Source organism: Atheta coriaria, unplaced genomic scaffold (genome assembly GCF_025399875.1).
Source record: "Atheta coriaria isolate IRGN ID8LTWV9N9 unplaced genomic scaffold, Caltech_Dcor_3.1 hic_scaffold_8_pilon, whole genome shotgun sequence".
Lineage (NCBI taxonomy): Eukaryota > Metazoa > Arthropoda > Insecta > Coleoptera > Staphylinidae > Dalotia > Dalotia coriaria.
The window spans coordinates 1013930-1035507 of NW_027045450.1; the positions used below are offsets into that span (position 1 = coordinate 1013930).

The 21578-nt window shown below is 43.9% G+C and overlaps 3 protein-coding genes across 7 annotated transcripts; 1 reads left to right on the top strand and 2 right to left on the bottom strand.

Annotated features, from left to right (window-relative positions):
- The first annotated feature begins 3 nt into the window (after window positions 1-3).
- LOC135797534 (nischarin) lies at window positions 4-20858 on the top strand. Of its 2 annotated transcripts, none has more exons than XM_065309944.1 (5): window positions 4-132; window positions 19169-19614; window positions 19674-19862; window positions 19918-20085; window positions 20147-20858. In XM_065309944.1, exons 2-5 carry the CDS (start codon window positions 19174-19176, stop codon window positions 20705-20707), a joined length of 1359 nt encoding a protein of 452 aa, XP_065166016.1. In that variant the 5' UTR covers window positions 4-132; window positions 19169-19173; the 3' UTR covers window positions 20708-20858. The 2 variants fall into 2 exon arrangements, with proteins under 2 accessions (XP_065166016.1, XP_065166015.1); XM_065309943.1 differs by lacking the exon at window positions 4-132 and adding an exon at window positions 18882-19093.
- On the bottom strand, window positions 500-3171 carry Tre1 (Trapped in endoderm 1). Its single transcript, XM_065309958.1, has 5 exons — window positions 2659-3171; window positions 2361-2607; window positions 1355-1457; window positions 1086-1288; window positions 500-1019 (listed from the first exon to the last, which is right to left on the bottom strand). The coding sequence occupies exons 1-5, from the start codon at window positions 2741-2743 to the stop codon at window positions 659-661; spliced, it is 999 nt and encodes a 332-aa protein (XP_065166030.1). The 5' UTR covers window positions 2744-3171; the 3' UTR covers window positions 500-658.
- Ca-alpha1D (Ca[2+]-channel protein alpha[[1]] subunit D) lies at window positions 3674-14610 on the bottom strand. Of its 4 annotated transcripts, none has more exons than XM_065309929.1 (25): window positions 14511-14610; window positions 14305-14444; window positions 14104-14210; window positions 13881-14033; window positions 13622-13815; window positions 13059-13569; window positions 12929-13002; window positions 12713-12864; window positions 12436-12646; window positions 12247-12367; window positions 11956-12163; window positions 11776-11888; window positions 11180-11312; window positions 10569-10698; window positions 10309-10472; window positions 10152-10242; window positions 9120-9227; window positions 8317-8369; window positions 7639-8257; window positions 7495-7578; window positions 7244-7438; window positions 6258-7178; window positions 5864-6198; window positions 5026-5366; window positions 3674-4776 (listed from the first exon to the last, which is right to left on the bottom strand). In XM_065309929.1, exons 2-25 carry the CDS (start codon window positions 14394-14396, stop codon window positions 4460-4462), a joined length of 5427 nt encoding a protein of 1808 aa, XP_065166001.1. In that variant the 5' UTR covers window positions 14397-14444; window positions 14511-14610; the 3' UTR covers window positions 3674-4459. The 4 variants fall into 4 exon arrangements, with proteins under 4 accessions (XP_065166001.1, XP_065165999.1, XP_065166002.1 ...); XM_065309927.1 differs by lacking the exon at window positions 9120-9227 and adding an exon at window positions 9826-9933; XM_065309930.1 differs by lacking the exons at window positions 9120-9227; window positions 11180-11312 and adding exons at window positions 9826-9933; window positions 11528-11654.
- Window positions 20859-21578: the final 720 nt, after the last annotated feature.

A 21578-nucleotide genomic window follows, 5' to 3' on the forward strand; every position in this document is an offset into this window, starting at 1 on the left:
CACGCCCTACCTTCGACAAATCGACTCTGCTCGCCGTTATTCACTAGGTTCGGGTACTACCTCCACTAGAAAGCTGCGCATTTGGGATGCGCAGTGAAAACAGACGCCGAGAGACGTCGAGAACATTTTGAGGTAAGCGTGCTGATTTTTATTTCTTTTGTTTTTCAAAATTTACTTATAAACGATAAATTTCGGGTAACTTTAAGAGAACCCTGCGATTATTCAAGACAACCGCTTGCTAACGATAAGTAAATCTTGTTATTTCTTCACTCCGGTCTCTTTTCGGTTGGGACTGAACAAATACATTGAACAAATATACTAGAAGTGGAAAGGAAAATGGGCTACTCTTTTGCATTCGATATTTATTGCTATAAAATGCGAACATAAACACCCACACGCGTCACGTGGGTTTCTTTCGAAGGGTTTCCAAGGGTTTTCAAGCGGAAATTAAGGTTTATGCAATCGCCACCGCAAATAAACATCGTCGTAAACCTAGAAATTATACAAAACTAAATTTATTTCCACTCTTCATTTGGTAAACGATAACAAAGCTTACATTCTACACCTTATTACAATTAAATTATGACCCAGAGGCAAGAACTTCATATCTTATATAAAATCACAATAATTTACTGGTTGTTTTCATAAAAATGGTCAATCACGGAACATTTTTGATGATTGATCCCTTCAAAGGTAGATCACTAACGGAAGGTCTGGAATTCTGTTTGGATTCAGTGTAGGTCATCTTGGTCTTCATAAGATTGAACAATTTCGCATATGCTTCACGGTATTGCCGATTGCTCACAGCATAAATCAACGGATTTATCACACTGGACATCCATTCCAATATCGAGGAGATCACATGTACTGCTGGAGGGATGTTTATTGTCTTCTCAAAGACATTCACGAATGTCAACGGCAGAAAACACAGCACAAAACTAATGAAGATTATAAACATCAGATTCGTCAAGCGGCGATCATCTCGTTCACGTCTTCTGCTTCGATTATCACTTTTCATTCTGAAATTCATTCAGTTGTGCATAATTTTATTGTATTGTGGATTTAGGGTAGCGGATTTTCTTTACCTGTGAACAGCGAGTTTCAAGCGACTTTTGCGCACATTGTAGTAGATTGTGGCGTAGCAGATGGTTATGATGCACACAGGCAGGAAGAAACCGACGAGGAAGATCATCTTCTTCGGTGAGCGGCCGTCTTTCTCGAGAATCGTGCATGAAAATGTATCGTTGTTCTGACCCACGGTACCCCAGACTCCCAATAACGGTGGTAGCTGTGTGTAAATCAACGCATTGTTGGTATATCTTCAGGGGGAAAGATTAACACATTTCATACGCACCATTATAAGGAAAGAAAGCGCCCAGATTATGAACAGCTGCGAGAATATGCTCGTTTTTGTGTATAATTTCGCATAGACTGCATTATGTGTGATGATTATATATCTAAAAACACAATATTTATTCGTATTAATTAAGGTTGGGATGGTTCATATGGTTCAAGTTCAATTAACACAATCAATGGACTAGAAAATCAACCGAGTGTAAAATTGTGTTGTGGTAGTGGTCAATTGTCTGCTTTTATGTTTTACGTTTTATTTCGCATTGCATTGTCACGGTGTGGGTCGCTTAGGCGAGCCGGCTCGGCTCTCCTAGTGGCAATAATTAAGTTGATTATTTAACCTTTCACCCCGTGCTGGACGCGCGCAACGCGACACGACAATGCTCGTAAATGACGCACCGCGCCTAGAACAGATCGTCTTTTGTTTTGTTTTATCGCCACTGCCGCGGGTTTAATTACACCGCAGATATATATCATATCACATATTATGCATGCGGTGAGCGTTCACCACATTCATATTTCAGTAGTTGTGAACTCAAGAGGAAGACGCCGGAGGAGAAAAAAAAAACAAGGTTCTCATCTGAATGGAACATGTGTAGTGTGGAAACGCCAAGTATGTACTTGAATTACATGTTGAGATCACATTTCGAGGAAGTTCTGTTTGATTAAATTAATGTTCGAATTATTTGATCAAGTCCCATTGCGAGATTTTTCTGTTTACATAATTGATATGATAAGATTTTGAAGACTTTTGACACTTTTTGATGCGTGAGTTGTGAATGTTTGTTTGCGATTCGATAAAACTTTCTCATCTTTATGCCATCGCTCGATTTTTTCGGAGGAAAGGTTAAAATTAACATTAACGCAAGAAGTCGCGGGAGTTTTTTACGAGCAGTAAAACCACGTTGTGTGCACACATTTCACTCAAACACTCATCAAACTCGGAGTCATTTGGAGACGCATAAAGATCACACGGATTTTTTTTTGTGTTTTTTGGTGGGCTTTACCTGTTGATTGTGATTGCGACCATGTTGAGCACGGAAACGGCGACGTTTCCGTAGAACAAAACCGGAAAGATTTTGCACAGCGTATCGCCGAGCGTCCATTCCCGTTGGATGTATCTGGACGCTGTTAGCGGCATGTTGAACGCGCAGAAAAGGAAATCCGAAAATGATAAACTGATGATGAACGCTGTCGTTGCGTGCACTCGCAGTTTTGGGCATCGTATAAGTGCCAAAATTGTTATAAAATTACCTTTAAAGCAATGAAAAATTATTTTTAAAAATTAATTTATTTAAAACTTACCAGTTACTCCAAGAATACAAAAAATAATCGAGCACACCGACGCTAAAATCGTCGTGCCTTCCGAATAAATAATCGTCTCTGCCATTTTTCACAAATAATTCACAGCGCAGTATTAAATACAAAAGCGCTTACATTTTATGATGTACACTTTCACTTTTCTAATTATCCACGTAGACAACAAACGATTAACTCGTTGTCCACTAAAACCACCCCTCGTAGATGATTTATGTTGTTGTCGCTGGATGATTACCGCACGCGATGCACTCCGGTCGGCGCACGAGCGCTGTATGAGCCGAGCGCGAGGAGATTCGGCGATGTTGTGTTGCTTGTTTACCAGCTTGTTGGTATTGTGCGCGTACACTTACAATGTGTCGCTCACGCTCCTCTGCCATGTGCTTTACTAGCTTACAACCGCATTTTACTTGACCCTATGTGACTACGCGAAATTCCCTTTTTCTACGTAAATAAATGACGTGTGTAGCATCAAACTTTCTAAGAAACTGACACATTTTGAGGACGCGCACTCCTTGATTTCTTATCGGTGATCTTATCTTATCGTGGTAATAATAATTTTTATAATTATTTCTATGTTTCTGGAGATATACGATGAATTTTTGCTCAATTACTCGGATGATTCAGAGTTATCTGTAACTTTGCAAATAAGTAGCATGTGCACTAATTTAAGTTGATTAACTTTTCAGTGTGTATGGCTTACTAATCGTGTTCGTGTTACCATTGCAACATGTGCGCGTTTCTAACGTCTGAGACTTATCTAAAGATAGTTAGTAAAAAGCAAAAAAAAAATTAAAACCAAACTTGTATGCAGTTGATTAGCAGATCAATCTTTGGTATTCTTCGGTAATTGATGCTGCATTAGCAATCTGCATTCAAGTTGGCTTTCTATGCAGCTTTGAATGAATAAGCACTTGGGATATGCGTTTAATTACATCTGTTTCTGAAGCATAAAGTGCACTGCGTTGGCGGATGATTCAAAGGATGAAATGAAACGCTCGCATTTAAAATTAAACATATAACGTTTTTATTTGATTTGATTGAAACGTATCGCATGTATATTTGATTCATTTTTCCATTCGCGTCCTTTCTTCGCCCACAACTTTATTTTTATTTCATTTTTTTTTTTCATCATTTTCGTCGTTTTTTAATAATAAGGATAACAATGAATTAATTTACAGATAAATTTAAAGATAAAGATACTCAATGCCTCTTGTTGTCGGTTTTGTTTGGTTTGTTTTGCTTGTTTTGTATACGCATAATGCGTCTAGAGCGTTTTTAATACACAATAACATCATCATCTCGTCAAATAGAAGATTTATTTTTTTATTTCTTTTCGATTTATATATTGTTTTTTGTTGCTGTTTGCTGTTTGGTTTTTGGATATTACAAAAATGTAATTACAGTAGGTATACGCGCGTGTTTTTCGCTTACTTTGGTTTTGCGGGTCGGTATCGTGTGTGTTTTTATCTATTTTTTTTTTCTCTGGAGAAACAATCCATTTCCTCATTTTTATTTCTCTTCGCTTACTTATTCAAATATAATAAGAGATAATTGTCAAATAAAAACCAGGTTAAAAAAACTACACATCGTATTATACTTTATAATATTAAGTCTCCTTTTGGACCAGAAGAAACGTATCTTTAATTTTAGGCACTTGGTAGTAGAGAAACGCTGGGTTCGTATGTGTGTGTGTGTGTGTGTGTTTGTTTTGTGTTCATGTGTTTGTGTATGTGTGTGTGTATGTTCAGGACACCGTGATGGTGTGGCTGTGGCCGGGCTCCGGGGGCTATAACGGCGGATGTGTGCCGTCGTACGGGGGTGCGCGCATTCGACGCTGCTCTTGTTGCATGATGTGATGCGCGGCGCGGTCCATTTCTTCCTGGGTCATATCGAGCGCCTCCTGCATCTCTTTGGAGGTGTAGCGCACGAATTCGGGGTCGCAGTACTTGCCGAGGCCCTGCTCGACGAGAATGCGCCCGACTAGGCTCTCCGCCGAGCCGACAACTTCGAACGCCGGCGGGCGGCGGTCCGCTGGACTTCCGGGCAGCGAATGTGATAGACGTTCAGGACCCGCGTGTCCGTTGGGTTCGTGGCCACCTGAAACTGTGGGGTGGAATGGAAGTTAGACGCATCGTGGTCTTGGTACGGCCCTGTGCTACATCGAACGGCGCGAGCAGGACACACTCAACGAAAACAAAGCACCAACGAAAGCATCTCGCATGCAAAAAAACGACCAACTCATAATGGACGACATGATGACAACAACAACGGCTCTAGCTGCGATATACGAATTGATAAAAGAGAGAATTGAGAGAGTTATTAAAAATGGGGTGAGATTTACGGGCGGCTAACCTCTGCCATGGAAGGAAGCCCTGTGATTAAGATAGGAGCAGCGCGCGTGCCGTACGTCCCCCGCGGCGGTGTCCACGAGGAAGGTGTGCAGCGGTGCGACGGGAGCGGCGCGCCAGTCGTAGGGCGGCTCCGGCAGGAAGCCGGCGACGGCCATCGCCTGTGCCTGTGCGAGCTTGAGGCCGCTTGCAATGCGACTAAAGCTGGGTGCGTGCGGGAGCGTCGTCGCCACTGCGGGGCCGGCAGCCGACGGCGGCGGCGGCGGCGGCGACAACGATTGTGGCTGCACGCGGCGCGGCGGTGGCGTCGGCGGCATCATCAGCTCAGCGTAGTCCCCCTGTAGGCTGTACGGCGGCGGCAACGGCGAACACACAAAGAGAAAACAAATCATAATCCATGTCCACGCGTCTCCGCGGCACTCGTACACCGACACACAAATTAAGATATAGGTACAGTGATAGATAGTTAGAGATATACTGGAGCAAGAGAAAGATAGATAGAGATAGAGAGAAATAGCACACGTTTCGGCCAAAAACAAATAATCGAAACGGAAAAACCACCCAAGCACACGCACACACCCCTTGCTTTCCCCCCCAAGGTGGCGGGGGCTTACCGTTGTAGTGCGGGTGCAGGAAGTCTGACTTGCTGAAAGCGAAACGTAATCAACATGTTACTAGGGTTCGCCCCATTTCGATGGTCACACACCTCGCCAGCCTGTCATTCGTATTCCTCATTCAAACACCACGTGAAACTCAACGTAAACCGAGAGTATTATAATAAGGGTTGATTCCAAAGAGATTCATAAGAGAGAGTCGCGGGTACGCGGTGTCAGTATACTTACTCGATCACTTGAAAGTTACCCTTGTCGGGGTCGCCGTTGTACATGTTGCTGAGCGCCTTCAGCGGAATGGCCTCGTCCTCGCGCGACATCTCGCCGTCGTGCAGCGAATTCGCCGAGAAGCGATTCTGCACGACGTTGCGCGTCATCGAAGTGATGTGGTTCATACCCTCGGTGACAGCGCGTTGTAACGAGTTGTGGTGGGGTAGGAATGCGTCGATACTGGACGCCGGCGTGATTTTGATCTGCGTCGAGTTTACCTTCAACGACTTGGCGCGGTTGAAGCTGTGCGCGCGGCGCATCGATGACCACACACTTCCAAACAATGAATGGTTTCTCTGCGAAATATTTAAGATTTATATAAAAATATGGTGGGAATATGATGGGGAATATTTACCCTATGCATTGGTTCTGGATTATCATCGGCCAACTCATCCAAATTGCCGGAAATGGCACGTTTGAGTTCGGGCCCTGCTTCGTGCAGTGTCCGCAGACCTGCTTGTAGGGTGACAGTATTGTGGGCGTCTTTATCACCCTCTTTTAACTCCTCCTTGCGCTTCTTAAAACGCCGGAAGTAATCTTGGATGAGGAACGTGGCGTAGAACTTGCCCACGGTCACTTCGTCATCCACACCTGGTGGTGGTACTACTTGGTCCAAGAGTTTACCATTCGTCCGCTTCCAGATCTTTTTGATCACGGCTCGCAGCTCCGAATTGGCGTCATCTATATTACCTTCGGTTTTGATCCGTAGCGAGGTACGTACTACAGCGAATAGCGTCGCGTTGAACAACACGGTGCCATCGCTATTCAGTGGCATATTCATGGAGACTAAACGCTTGCAAGCGACACGATGCGGACACAGCTTGCCGAAACCCAGAGGAGGTGAAATTTTTCTCAACAGAGTAACGACATCAAGATGTTTAATGCGTCCCTTGGCGTCCGGGTCGTATTCACTCCACAAGCGGATGAATTCATCTAGATGATGGGGTCCGAGGATGGACCAATCGCGGGTGAGGTAATCAAAGTTATCCATGATAACCGCCACGAAGAGATTGATGATGAGGAAGGAGCAGAGGACGTAGAAGGAGATGAAGTATGGGTAGGCGATATCCGAACCGCAACTGTCCAGCAGGTGACGGTTTTCAATGCGGTAATCGCACACCACTTGATCGGTTGCAGCGCAGTCAAGCATAATGTCCTGCCAGGCTTCACCAGTTGCTGATCGGAAGAGTACCAGGACTGCTTGGGGAAACGATGCGAAATTGTTGTTTCGTGTTATGGATGATGTTGAATTTTGACTTTCAATTTTACCAAACATCTACAGAATAATCCCAACAAAAATATATTGAATTAAGTTTAGAATGAATATTAATTAAATAGTACCTGCATGCCGATGACAGCGTAAATGAAAAACAGCATGACAATCAACAGGGCGACGTAGGGTAGAGCTTGGAAGGACTTAATGAAAGTCCAAAGCAACGTGCGGATACCTTCACCTCTACTGAGCAGTTTCACCAAACGCATCACACGAAACAGTCGGAAGAAGTTGATGGAAATCAAACTTGATGGTAACCCAGGCTGGAAATACAAATATAATTATTAAATACAATTAAATCAGGTTTAAAGTGACTTACATTGACTTCCGAGTAGACAATGTCGATGAAACTGCCGAGGACTATCACGAAATCAAACACGTTCCACGCATCTCCGAAATAATTCTATAAACAATTAAAAATTTAAAGTTTTTCTTTATTCTGCGAGTTGTATATTACACCTACCTTAAACCGGAAAGCAGCCAGCTTGAAAACAAACTCCAGCGCGAATAGGGCAGTGAAAATCATGTTCAATATGTCCAGCGACACCGAATAGAACTCCGGCTGCTTGTAGAACTTCATCGCCAGCGTGATGGTGTTTATCATAATGAGTATAAAGATGGTGTACTCGAACGGTGACGACGTGACGAACCACCACACCTTGTACTGTATCCGATGTTTGGGTATATACCGCCGCACGGGTTTCGCTTTCAACGCAAACTCTATACAATTACGCTGGTTTTTATCCAGCTCGCAGTTTTTGTACTCTTGCTCGCCCTCATTCTGAAAGGTGACGATAACGAAACCTACGAAGATGTTCACCATGAAGAAGGCGATGATGATGATGTAGATGATGTAGTACGCGGCGACAATGGGCCGGAAGTTGTGAATTGGACCACGGTCTTCTTCATTGGAGTCGATGGAAACGTAAAGCAATCCGGGCCAACCCTCAAAGGTAGATACAGTGAAGAGGGTTAACATTGCCTTGGCGACGTTGTCGAAGTGGAAGCGGTTGTTTTCCCACACGCGTTCTTTTGATGTAGGTTTTGAGATGTCACCTCCTTCGTAGATCAGATAAGTACCACTGGAAGATTAATTTCAAGGTAATTTCTGATTAATTTATGATGGTTAAGAGTTTCTTACTTGCACTCCCCAGCGGTGAGTTTAGAAGAATCCGAACATTGTGAAAATTTACCCTGTTTTGTAATTTTATATTAAAATCCCGGCAGATTTGAGCAAATCCTGATAATTAGCTTTTAAAAACATCAAACACCAAATATTTACATGCAGTCATTAACACACACACAACATGCGCAAGACGAGAAATTGTAAACACGAAAAAATACATTACGCTTAGTGAAGCATGCGCCAGGCTATCAACAATAGATTGACATCACTTGTAGTCATAGCTAGTGAGACATGGTGAGAACACTGACAGTTTCACAAGGCCCCAAACGCATGTTTATGTATATAAATTTTGTCTCGCTGAGATTTCCTAATTAAAGTGTGTTTGGTGCCCAAGTTGATGATCGCGTGACACAATCGCGGTGTAAACGAAACAAATCGAATAGAAAGAACACATCCAGTAACAAACAGCACGAGTACACCATTCCTGCGACAGACACTAGAACTAGAATATATATGTAGAGGTATATAGAGAGATCGTACAAAAGAAGCGGCTTGAGCAGCAGAGAGAATGCAGATGAGCTGAAAACAGGCGGAAGGAACGAAACAGTAACGAATGCACAGCCCCACAGACACAGTATACAAAATATATATTTATATCTGCTTTGAGTGCAAAATAACGATATATCGATCCTAATTATCAGCGCCAACAGACATGCAGAGATGCATCTCACATTGCTTTTCCTTTTACATTCCTTTTGACACCTTTTGCTAGTTTTTTCTAAATTTATTTTGCTCGCTATCCGCGCTGCGATGATTACCTTGAATAGCTGCACTCCGATCACGGCAAACATGAACTGCAGCAAGTAGGTGACGAGCATGATGTTGCCGATCGTCTTGATCGCAACAATGACGCACTTCACCACGTACTAACCAAACGCGGGCATTAGAAGAAGAAGAGCAGGTAGAGCGGAAACAGAAGAACATTACTCGCTCAGTGGTGGTGTTGTCACTCGGGCGGCGGTGAGTGATATACAGTGTGTGACAGATAAAAAGATAGAATAGTTGCGAGTAGCGGCGTGTGTGTGGGCGTGGCGTGTGCGTGGCGCTGCGGTCGAGAGTCAAATGCACCCAGGGCGAAATTTCGCCGCGTCCTAGATATGACTACAAGTCACTGATGATTTTTTTTGGTTTTGAGGGGGCGTGGGGGCGTAGTAGGCAAACACACACAGAGAGAGTCAGATCACACCATCAAAACAAAACGTGAAGCGTCACACACGGGGTGTTGTTTTAATGCGCAGCAAACACGCCGGAAGTATACTTTGGTCGATGCCGAGTGTTTTGTTGGGTTAATGGGCGGGGCGGGGCGATGTGAGCCAAACAAAATGGTCAAACCCATAGGTGCATTTGCATTATCACAACAAACTTGGTTTGGTGGGTGTTTGGCGGACGTTAAAGACACTCAGATTATATAGGAATTAAGTTGTTTAATTAAAAATGAGGGGTGGGAGGGGCTTGAGGCCCTACCTTGAACAATTGCACGCCGATTACCGCGAACATGAACTGCAACAGACAGGTGACCAGCACAATGTTGCCGATGGTCTTTACCGCGACAATCACGCACTGGACTACATGCTAAACGACGCAGAGAGAAAAATAAAACGGAGGACACAGATCATGATCAAATCGTCGAATCAGAAAGTCAGAGAAATAGAGCATCACACGCGCTGCCACACGCTTCATTTAAATTATGTCAAGAGGAACGCCGGCGTATTTTTTTCTAATGTGGCATCCGTTGGTTGTGGAGTAAAGTAAAGGAGATGAGAGGAGAAAAGTCAGCAATTTTGTTTTACCTTGAGTCCTTTCGCTCGATTGATGGCTCTGAGTGGACGTAGCACACGCAGCACTCGAAGAATCTTCACTACGGACATTGCGCCACCTTGACTGTAATAATAAAGAGGAAAAACAATTTAGAAGCTAAAAAAATATTTATTTTCAAACGGGACTTACTTAAATATGGACACCAGTGAGACGCACACAACGACTAAATCCAGCATGTTGAACGCCGAGCGTAGGAAAGCTCCGTCGTGTAGAAACACACCATATGTGATGGTCTTGAGCAGCAGCTCGGTGGAGAAGATTGAGGTGAAGAAGTAATCGCAATAACCCAGCGCCTGATAATCACATCATATCGCATGCAATCACATTCGGCGCATAAAAAATTCAGCACTGCGCGCGCGCTTTTGTTTTATTCACACATTTGAACTTACCACGTTCATTTGGGACTTGGTATCGATCGGATCCTCCATCGCCAGCAGAGCGGAGGAAATCATGATGCACACTAGGATGATGTTGCTGAATATGCTGTGATTGCTCAGCCAGTGGCAAAAGATGCGAAACCTACGCGGAGGAGATCGAGTTAATCAATCGGCACGGCTTTGGGAAATTCAATCGGCTAACGCTAATTACGGATTTACACATTTACCACACAAGTAATAGAGAGATAGTAATAGAGACATCGATATTTATGTATACAGCAGCAGCAACCAGCCAGGCGGGGGGACGTTTTGTTTAATCGCACCTGATGATCATTAATTCAAAATATTTACTGGAGAGTTTACGGCTAGCCTAATGGGGATGCTAAATGTTGACACACTGATGCGTGATGCGATTTATGTACACACACACACACACACAGATGAGATGATGATGATGGTGTTATGCTAGAGTGATAACTATCTGAGGAACACACGTCTATTTCGCAACATCTACGTTGCACACGTTTCAACGGCAAGCAGCAAACGCCAACACTCGAGCCAACTACTAAAAGGGGGAAGTGGGCCCAAGTGGTCCGGAGACAGACAGCGCTACCACAGTTCACCTGTTCGTGGGAGAAAAAACGAAGAACGACGAGGCCGGTGGAATCGGCACGATTTTTGATGTGCTTGGCTTGTTCAGCTCGGACATGCGACGCGGACGCGCGCTCACGTCCCCATCGTCCAGCTCGCCGCCATCTGCAATCGTGCACACGAAAAAAAAAACAAAACTTAATACTAATTTACGACGCGACACGGCTGCGCAAAGTGAATTACAGACCAACACGACACCACCACTATATAATAAATATCTATTTAGAGTTTTATTTGGTTGGGTTGATAAAGTGGTAGGTGTCGTATGAGGTTAGACCGGGTCTATCTTTGGCAACCGTGTCCTGTTTGCGGGTGCCTACCTGTTCGTCTGGGAAAAGATAAAAAAGGCGCTACCGGCCGGTATGGGATGCACCTTGTTGACAATATTCACCTCGGACAAGCGCCGAGGGCGCGCCGTCTCGCGCGTCACCTCTACATCTAACTCCTCTGAAAAGTGGCAATGCTTTTTTGGTCCTTTTTACAATACGCTCGCCGCGCGGAATGGTTTGATGTGATTAGTGTGAGCCTACACGGCGCGCGTGCCCGATCGTCACCAGTGCGGTCCTACCTTTTTCGTTGACGCTGTGCTCGTCGTACGCCTTGTCGTCCATCTCCTCCTCCATCTCGTCGAGGTTCATCTTGGTCTGCGATTCGGTTTCTTCTTCAAACTCATGCTCCGACCTGTGGAAATTCAAAAACAACAAAATTTAGTTTTGAAGAATGAAAAATTTTGTTTGGTTTTGGTTACATTTCTGATTCGTACGCTCCATCTTCAATTTCTTCTTCTTCAACGGAATGCTCCTCCATGTCAATCTCCTCATCGTTGGTCGGTGTTGGACTCTTAGATTTTCCTTGCTCAGCTTCCGCAGCTTCTTCTTCTTTCTCTATGGCTGTTAGAGATTCGGCGTCGGCCAAATTGTCGACAGCGATAGCCAAGAAAACGTTTAGCAGAATATCTATCAACAACTTATTAAGGACACAACACATTCTCCATATAAAATATTATCTATAACAATCTACGTATCAATGAAAAGGATACAGTTACCGCAGATGAAGAGAATAATGAAGTATATACAGGCGAGGATTCCAAAGGATCCCACACCTCCATAGGCTTGGATACCGTCGTACATGACCACGTTCCAATCCTCACCGGTCAATATCTATTGAATTTAACAATAGAAACGTAAACATACAGAATGTGCATTGTGAAAGAATGTATCACACGCACCTGAAATACAGTGAGGAGACTCTGCCAGAAGCTGTCGAAGTTGGAGCGCGGTTTATTTTGCGTGGCGTTGAAGTTAAAACGCCCGCCGAACACTTGCATGCCCAGCAGGGCGAAGATGACGATGAAAAGGAAGAGCAGCAGCAGCAGGGAGGCGATCGATTGGATCGAGTTCAGCAGCGAGGCGACCAGATTCGACAGCGAATGCCAATACCTGTTTGCGACAAGTTAATCATAATTTTAATCCGAAATATTGGCGGTGCTGGGTGGATATATTTACTTTGTCACTTTGAAGACGCGCAATAAGCGCACGCAACGCAACACGGAGACGCCCAGCGGTGGCATTACTTCCGTACGCGTGAGCACTGTTTCTGTGATGCTGCCGATCACGACGAAGCAATCGAAACGATTAAACAATGATACAAAATATCCCTGCGGTTTAAAATAAACAAAATTTATTTTTGTATTTTTAGACATAAATTGGTGGTATACTGACCTGAAAACCTAAGCTGTACATTTTTAATAACATCTCCATTGTAAAAAGTGCAATAAAAAACATGTTTGTATATTCTGTAAAGAAAAAAAGCGTTAAAATCAGATTTTTATGATGAAAAATCGGTTTTTACCCTGAAAGTCATCTAGCCAATAAGGTTGGTCGTAATGTTCAGTCGCTAATACAACAGTATTAAGAAAAACTAGCACTATGATGAGCCAGTAGAACGCCTGGGACTTGACGGCCCTGCGACACGATTTGCGCATGCGCCGATTGACACGATCAAAGTCTTTGCGTTTCTTGCTGTACCACGACTCCTGCTCCAGCTCGGCCTCTTCGCCCAGCTCGTCCGTCGAGTCGATGGCGGCTTTCGCCTTCGCATCAGCGTTGTTCTTCTGCTTCTCGTGCTCTGGCTCAATATCCTCCGCCTGCGTAATCCAGTCGAGGTATCCTCTCAGGTCTTCTTCAATCTGCTGCTTTTCGCGCAGCTTTTGAAAGTCGCCGCGCGCCTTTGCCTTCTCTCTCTCCTTGGAGAATTCTCCGCTAAGCACACCGAGAATGAGATTCATCACGAAGAACGCGCCGAATATCACCATCGATACGAAGTACGACCATTGCCAGGTCTTTCCTAAAGCATCTTGTATCTGAAATAATTTTAGGTAATTGATTGTTGATGATGATGATGGGCTGACGTACGTTATAAAGCACGTCGGTCCAGCCTTCTAGAGTAATGCATTGGAACACGGTGAGCATCGACAGCCCGAAGTTGTCAAAGTTGGTGATGCCGAAGTTGGGCCCGTCCCATCCGTCCCTGCACACCATCATCGGATCGATCTCCGAACAATTGAAGCCCATGTCGCCGCACGGATGCGGATCATCCATTATTTCGTCTGAAAACGCAGATTACAACTATACACATGCCGCCCGGAAGCAGTTATCACACGCGTTATCTCACTTGTTATGTTATGATAACAAGTTGTGTGCAGTTTTCCTGAGAACAATTCCAACCCGATGATGGCGTAAATAATGATGACGAACAACACTAACAGAGCAATGTGTAATAAAGGCACCATGGCACGAAGAATCGAATTCAAAACGACCTGTAAGCCTGCAAGCACATGCGTAATTTATAATTAGGAGTGGGGGTAGTATGGTGGATGGTCGATGGTGGTTCTTACTCGGAACGCCCGAGACGAGACGCAGCGGCCGGAGTACTCGGAACGCCCGCAGCGCCTTCACGTCGAAGCTGTCCTTGATCAGATGCTGGAGCACCGTACTGATCATGCTGCAAAACACACAGGTGTAATTGCGGCCGGAAATTAGCGGCAAGCCCCGGCTTGGGTGCTAATCTAGTTGCGGGCAATTAGCGCCTTGCTTACCCGATGACGACAATCGTGAAATCGAGCAAGTTCCATCCGTTGCGCAGATACGCGCCCGCGTGCATCATGAATCCATAGGCGATTATCTTCATCACGCATTCGACGGTGAAGATGACCAGAAAGACATACTCGATTTTTTCCTATGTGTGTTAAAATTGATGGTTAACAATTGTGGTTATGTTGTTTTGTTGTTGTGAGTATGTTACCAGTATCGCATTGGTGGCGTTCGAATCTCCGCATGGAAATGGCGTGTAAACAGCGAGGGCGATGCAGTTGGCAAAGATCGTCAGCAGGATCAAATATTCAAACGGTCTGTGTGCGTTAAGGGGGTTGTCAATTAAGGAAAATATCATCACAAAGTGAGATTGATTAACGCGCGTGCACGTGAAATGGCTGCAATAAACACGCAATAAACGCGTAATTAACGTTTCGTAACGAGGCTGCTTTCAAAACGGGGTTGGCGATGATGTTGAAGGACCAGAGTTGGCGGCGAAATTAGGTCGGTGCGCAATCAATCCACACTCGGCGCGCGGCCCGCATGCATCAACAACTCGACTCGACGAGTCTCTGGTGCGGGTGTGGGTTTTGTGGGGGGCGGCGGAATGCGGTAAAAGAGAGTCCGGTTTTCAATTGATCGCGAACGTGATTTATTCGCCACATCGCCGCACGTTTACTCTGCCGCCCACTGTTTGCGCTCGGCGCGGAGTAGTGCCAGTGCGATCGTCCTTTGATTGTCCTAGATTCCACTGCGTAGGGGGGATAATAAAACGTCACGGCCGGAAAATGAGAAAACAAACAAGCGACACTCGCCGGACGTGAGGTGAGGAAAAAGTAAGGAAGCAGCACGGCGTCAATTGATGCGATTGAATTGAATTGAATGAATGTTAAAAGTAGAAGAAAAAGGATACTTCCATTCGACGATGTCAATGCACAGCTTGCGCACTGGATTCTTGAGGTAGAGGAAGAAGAGGGCGCGCTGTGGCCGGTCCGGCGGTGGTTTGACGCCCCGACGGACGGGTCGCGGCTTGGGGGCGGCCGGCGTGGCGCTCGGCGCCGCCGGCGCACCGCCCGGGTGTCCGGGGTGGCCGGCGTGCCCGGCGCCGCCGCCCCGTCGGCCCCGGCGGTTGCCTCCGCCGGCGCGCCCGCCCCCACGGTGCTCATCGCTGTCGCTGCGGTGGCGGCGGCGGTGGCGGCGCTAAGCGGGCCTTGCCATGCGCACCCCGCGTACGCCGGCTGCACGGAGAACAGGCGGTTGTTGGCCTGCTCTTGAAGTTCATACTGCAACCCTGCAACCAGACACATACACACCAAGCATAAATCAGCCTGTACGTCACGACCGCCTCCATCCCTTCTACGACTACTACTCGCGCAATGTCTGCAAAACAAAAGACGCGTTGCGGCGTGCGTTTATGAATCGCCATCCATTGTTCTTTTTGAATTTCGGAACTTTGATTAATCACCACATGTACATTTTACGCTACATCCACATCATTTTTTGCCGCCTCTGCTTGTAATAATAATGTTGCCGGAGTTTAAATTAAAACTCGCATTAAAATGCAGGAGCACAACGCAGGAAAAAGGAGAAAAGTGAAAAAAGTACGTTAATTAGCGCACAACTGGAAGCTGTCTTAACACTCGCCATTTGTACAATGAAAAAAAAGCGGGAAACTTTTTTAAGCTCGACTTTAATTACAAGATAATTAGAATTTTCCTTGTTTTACATTGCATTTACTTCCGTAATCATTATTTGCAAAAATTAAATTAATGTTTGCAACTCTAAACCAATCGAATTTCGAAGGAAACGGAAGCAATGCGGATGTTTACAAACATTCGTCGGAATGTGTCTGTAAACACTGTGAAAATTGGAAAACGAGCTAATTTCGATTTTATCGTTTTGCGGATGCACTGCAGCGCAAAATGTAAAAAAGTCATTTAATTAATGATTGGATGCTTCCAATGATAATTTGCATATCAAACGGAAAAACTCGGATAGAAAATGATAAAATGCATAAGTAATACTTTCATTTCCACGCACACGTGCAGTAGTGTAATGCCGTCGATTCTAGCACCGCGCGTTGTTTTCGAATTAAAATTTAATCAACTCGACTGTCAGAATAAATCTGTGTTTACAGGTCACGAACCGGCAATAAACTGTTGATAACAGGCTGTTACCGACGTCATGAATAACTGAAAGCGAGTGCCGCCACACCGCACCGCCGCCGCCGCCGCCACCCAAACATATGCCGTCAATCAATCGGGGTTTTGGTGGCGGCGCCGGTGCCGGCGCTCATCATCATCATCATCGTCATCATCACCGTCGGCGTCATCGTCGTCGCACGTTCCGCGAGAGCGGGAATAAAACGGGCATAATATCGATCCGATCCAAGGGCGTGGTTAGCGAATGCGATCCTCGGCGGCGGGCGCGTGTTGTGTCCGTCCGGCCGTTTAAACATTCATAGATAACAACTGGTTGTCGCATATTGCGCAAACGGCGGCGGGCTGCGGCGGCGGCAAAGGTGCCGATTTGCCGCCCACCCTGTCTGCTCGAATGTGTTGGTGTGTTTTTATGTGCGTAAGGCGTGTGTGTGTGTGTGTATACTATTTGCTCCACTTTCACGACAAGTGCAGGAGAACGTTGTGTTTACATTCATGAATACGTTATTTGCATTTTTTTTTTCAACTCGCATTTTTTTCTCCGCGTTTATAAATCGCTCACCGGGACAATAAAGCGATGGATCCATAATCGGCGCTTTTTATCGGCTGGCGAAAAACCGCATCAGGCTGGCACTCCATATCTTCGACAGAGCACTGACATCACCTACTTTGTAACCACCTCCGCGCAGTCGACGCACTCGACGCAGTTTTGGAAAAATTGTCGTTTTTTTCGTGACACAGTTTGTGTTTTTTTTTTGTCAGTTTTGTTACGTACAAGTAATTAGCAGCATGATAGAATATTCCTTAGGTATGTTATTAAATACGACGCAGAGAGAAAGAGAAGTGGCGGTGGTGGCGGCTGTTGCGGCCGGTGAAGGATAAAAAGTATGTGGGCGCACTCAGGATCAAAATCGGACGACGCGCGCGCGATGTTGTTTCATGCGCCGTGTTTGTGTGATTTCGTCGCGGCGCGGTGTGGAAGCGGCGTCCTCGGCGGCGGCGGCGGCGACGGGCGCGTATGCAATGCGGCGACGCGCGATACACGACCGACTCGATCGAACACCTCCACCCGCATACGGAACGCGGCGTGCACTGCCCGGCGGCGCGGCGTCGCGAATCGGGAACACCGCCGACGCCGCAGCGTCGCAGAGCTTTTACGTGTATACCTTCTATATGTGTGTGTATGGCTGCAGCTTTGGGAAAGCGCGGAAAACTCGCCCCAAGCGACATCTATCCATTAACGTTGCAATCAATTCAATTTCACGAGCGAATCGCTTGCAGAAATTTTTATTTCCACACACAACTTACTTAATATAAGTCGAGTGGCGTTTTGAGAAGTTGAATGAAAAATTAAGACAAAGGAGAATTAAGGCACCACGAGCGGTGATGTGCTAATAATAAGCTCGCGCTTTTGCGACAAATGACTCAATTTGATTCATCATCGGGATGAGGCAGATTCTATAACTAAACCGCGCAACATGAAACAACAACACAATGAAATCATTTACCACATTAAGAGGCACATCATATCACACGCTGGTTGAATGTCTGGCAGTTATTTATAAAATTCCACCACTAACCAACACTCGAACACACACACCCGGGAAACACACAAAGAGGGCGCGCGCACTGCACGCTGATCACTGGCACTTGTTAGAAAATAACTTTGGTGGTTTGCGGGGTGGTTTTTCAAGTTGGCGGTGGCGTGTCGCGTAATTTTCGGGTCCAAACTGCTGGTGGCCGCGACAGGTCGCGTTCGGAGCGCACTGGCGGAGAGAGGCAGGCACCGCGGCTCGGGCGTCGCGGCGCGCCGCGCGCGTGTATAAATAGACAGAGTCCGCGACGCTATAGATAGGATCGCCGCGCGGCGTGCGCTGCCCGATCGGCTTTTTTTCGCATGCCGCCTGCCACTGCCCGCCGCCGCCGCCGCCGGCCATGCCGAATGAGTCAAATGAGTCAAGGCGAGAGACATAACGGGCGCATCTGCGTCGCGACGCGCGAGCGTTTTTTACATTTTTGCGCGGTGCATGCATTACAAGTGAGTGCAATCGTTAAATTTGGTATTCGAATGTTTTGCGAATCATCAATTATTCTGACCAATTTTAGAATGTTTTTCGTGGAAGAATCTTTGAAATTCTTGAAAAGTTCTTGCTCTTGGAAAAATTTATTTACGTAGGCAACTTTATCAACTGCAAAATATCTATTATTGTTTAATATAAGAAGGAAATGCTCTAAAATGTTTGTTAAAATCACTATTTTTTCTAATTCATAAAACTCAATTTTAGACATTTTCTTTGTTAATTAATACATAATTAGATTCTTTACCCAATGTATATTATTGCAATTACCGTAATTATTATATTATAGATTCATTCTTAATAATTACATTTAAATTCTGTGCTATAAAAGTTGCCTAACATGCCTTTCCACTTAGCAATTTACCAGCGACCTTGTTTATTCCGCTAGCACATGAATGTGCACTTGTGCACTTGCCTACTCATTCAAAATATTTTCATTTTCCACTCCCTAATGATTGCGATCCGCTGCAATTACGATGTGTGCTGTGTGAGTCAAGTGTTTTCACTGCAACGCACCGATTCTAATTACGATTAATAAACTAAGTACAAATATTAAGGTAAAAACCTAACATCCAATTATGACTAATTCTAATCTGACATTACTAAGCTTAGTTTTTATTTTTTATTTACAGAGGCAATGGCTTGCTACTGGCTGCATCAGCATGAATCTAAAGTAACCATTCCAAGAGTTGAGGAAACCAACTCGATTATTTTCTACAAAATACAAGTAAACATTGCTGATGTCCAGTGGGATGTGGCACATCGCTACAGTGAATTCTATGAACTGCATAACATACTTGTATTGGATCATGGAGTGTCCAAAGATGCTCTGCCTGCAAAGAAAGTATTTGGTAACAAGAGTCCAGAGTTTATCGAGAGTAGAAGAGTGGCTCTCGAGGAGTATTTACAGAATATGTTGAAGTATCTTACTCGGACAATGCCTCAAGTTTTTATACAATTTTTACACTTGCATTTGTATGATGTCTTCTTTTTATTGCAACACATGGCAGCAGCATACTATATTAAGGGAGATGCTATTTTATCATCAAATAGGATGCAAATGTTTAACCCTTTAGAAGTAATATGATGAATTTTAACTAAAATTTATCATTTGTGTACTAATATTTGATGTTTTAGTTGCATGCAATTGGCATTTGTTTGAAATTTCCATTTCCAAAGATTACAGACAGTGATAAAGCATATGATATTAGTAATGTGATGGAGGTGTGCTCACAGCTGAAGAGTTTACAGCTAGATGGCAAAGAAAATCATCTTTCAAGTAATATTTGTCCAAATAAGTTAGAAATTGATTTAACACCTTTTAAAGTAAGTAAAATTTTACTTATTGGTTAGTTTTGTGTACCTATGCGATTTGTTTTAGGCATTGGAAGTATTTATAGTAAAAAAGTACAATTTTGATAATATTACCGAGTTAGGCAATATTCGTAGCACCGTAAAAGTACTCACTGTGCGTTTTACTGATATTCGAAGTATTTCCCAAGTGTTACAGTGTGATAATGTGCATAAAGGCAGTATTACCGATGGCCAGGTATATATTTTTAATTATTTGCTTGTTGCATGGATAAAATTAATTTTTATTCAATTTTTAGACATGGGCAGCAATTACGAAACTTGACTTGAGTTCAAATCAGCTAACGAACATCGACGAGTCAATTAAACTCCTCCCAAAGATAGAAACTCTAATACTCAACGACAACAAAATCAAAGAGATTGAAAACCTTTCGTCCCTCAGTTCTCTCCGACATCTTTTTGTATCTAATAATTTGATTTCAAGCATTGAAGGCATGAATACTAAAATTGGTAATGTATTAACTCTGAATCTTTCCCAAAACCTCATTGGTCGCATTCAGGACCTTGGTAAGTTGTACTCTTTGGAGACTTTAGTGTTAAGTTCGAATCGCATCAGTGATGTCAATGATGTTGCGTGTATTGGCGATTTGCCTTGCTTGGAAAATTTTACTTTGACTGGAAATCCAGTGTCGACTATAATTGATTATCGTATTAAAGTGTTGAAGCATTTTGGAGAGCGCGCGCGAGAGTTGTGTTTGGATAATGAGAAGCCTCTGCAGCCCGAGATTGATAAGGCACTTGTTTTGAGGGCTTTGCAAATTGGCAAGGAGGGGAAGTTTATTTCCAGTATACCGAAATGATATTATCGATGATATTTTACCGTTAATTTTATTAGTAATGTGTGGGTGGGTGTATAAATTGTATAAAATTATAACGAGATGAAATTTTGTAATTTATTGTGAAATTGTTATTAAGGAAAGACGAATATTAAATGTTATACGTATTAACTTATATGAGGGGAAAATGGCGTTAATCGGTATTGTGTGTTGCCTAACATTAACGTGAAAACTTCTTTTTGAGTTGATATTTTTTGGTTATTTACTTTTAAATTCTGTTTTTATTAATTAAAAGTAATTATACAACGTAATTAATTCCGAAAGGTATGAATACATGAATGTATTTTTAGTTTGAACTTCTAAATTTATAAAAAATGGCTTCGTGGCTTTTCCCATGGCCAAAAAAACTTTAAATTTGCAAATTTTAAATACACAATTAGTAAATCGTAACTCCATATGTAAATCCATTTTTTCTTTGGGAACTTCTTCACATTCTCACTGTATTCAAATACTTTTTTGTCTTGCTGCCTTCATTTTTTGTTTTTTCGGACATTTTTTTGTCTGCCACAAATTTAAATATTCGTCTTCCGAGGAGAATATTCCCAAGAAGTCTACCGCGTGTCAAAAAAACCTCCACCCTTTCCTTGTTGAACTCTCAAACACTTTTTTACGCCACTTTTTCTGTGCTTTTGTTTTTTTCTAGCGCCTTGGTCCAGTTTCTTGGCTTTTTTTTTATAATTTTCCTCTGAAAAAAACACACATTACCATCTAATAAATATTCAAATGTATGCATCGGCACGCCAGCGGGGTAGGAGTGAAAGGGGTGCAAGGGGTTAATGAGATTACGATGCGTCATATCAAAATTTACCTGAAGACATTCAAGGCACGCAAAAAA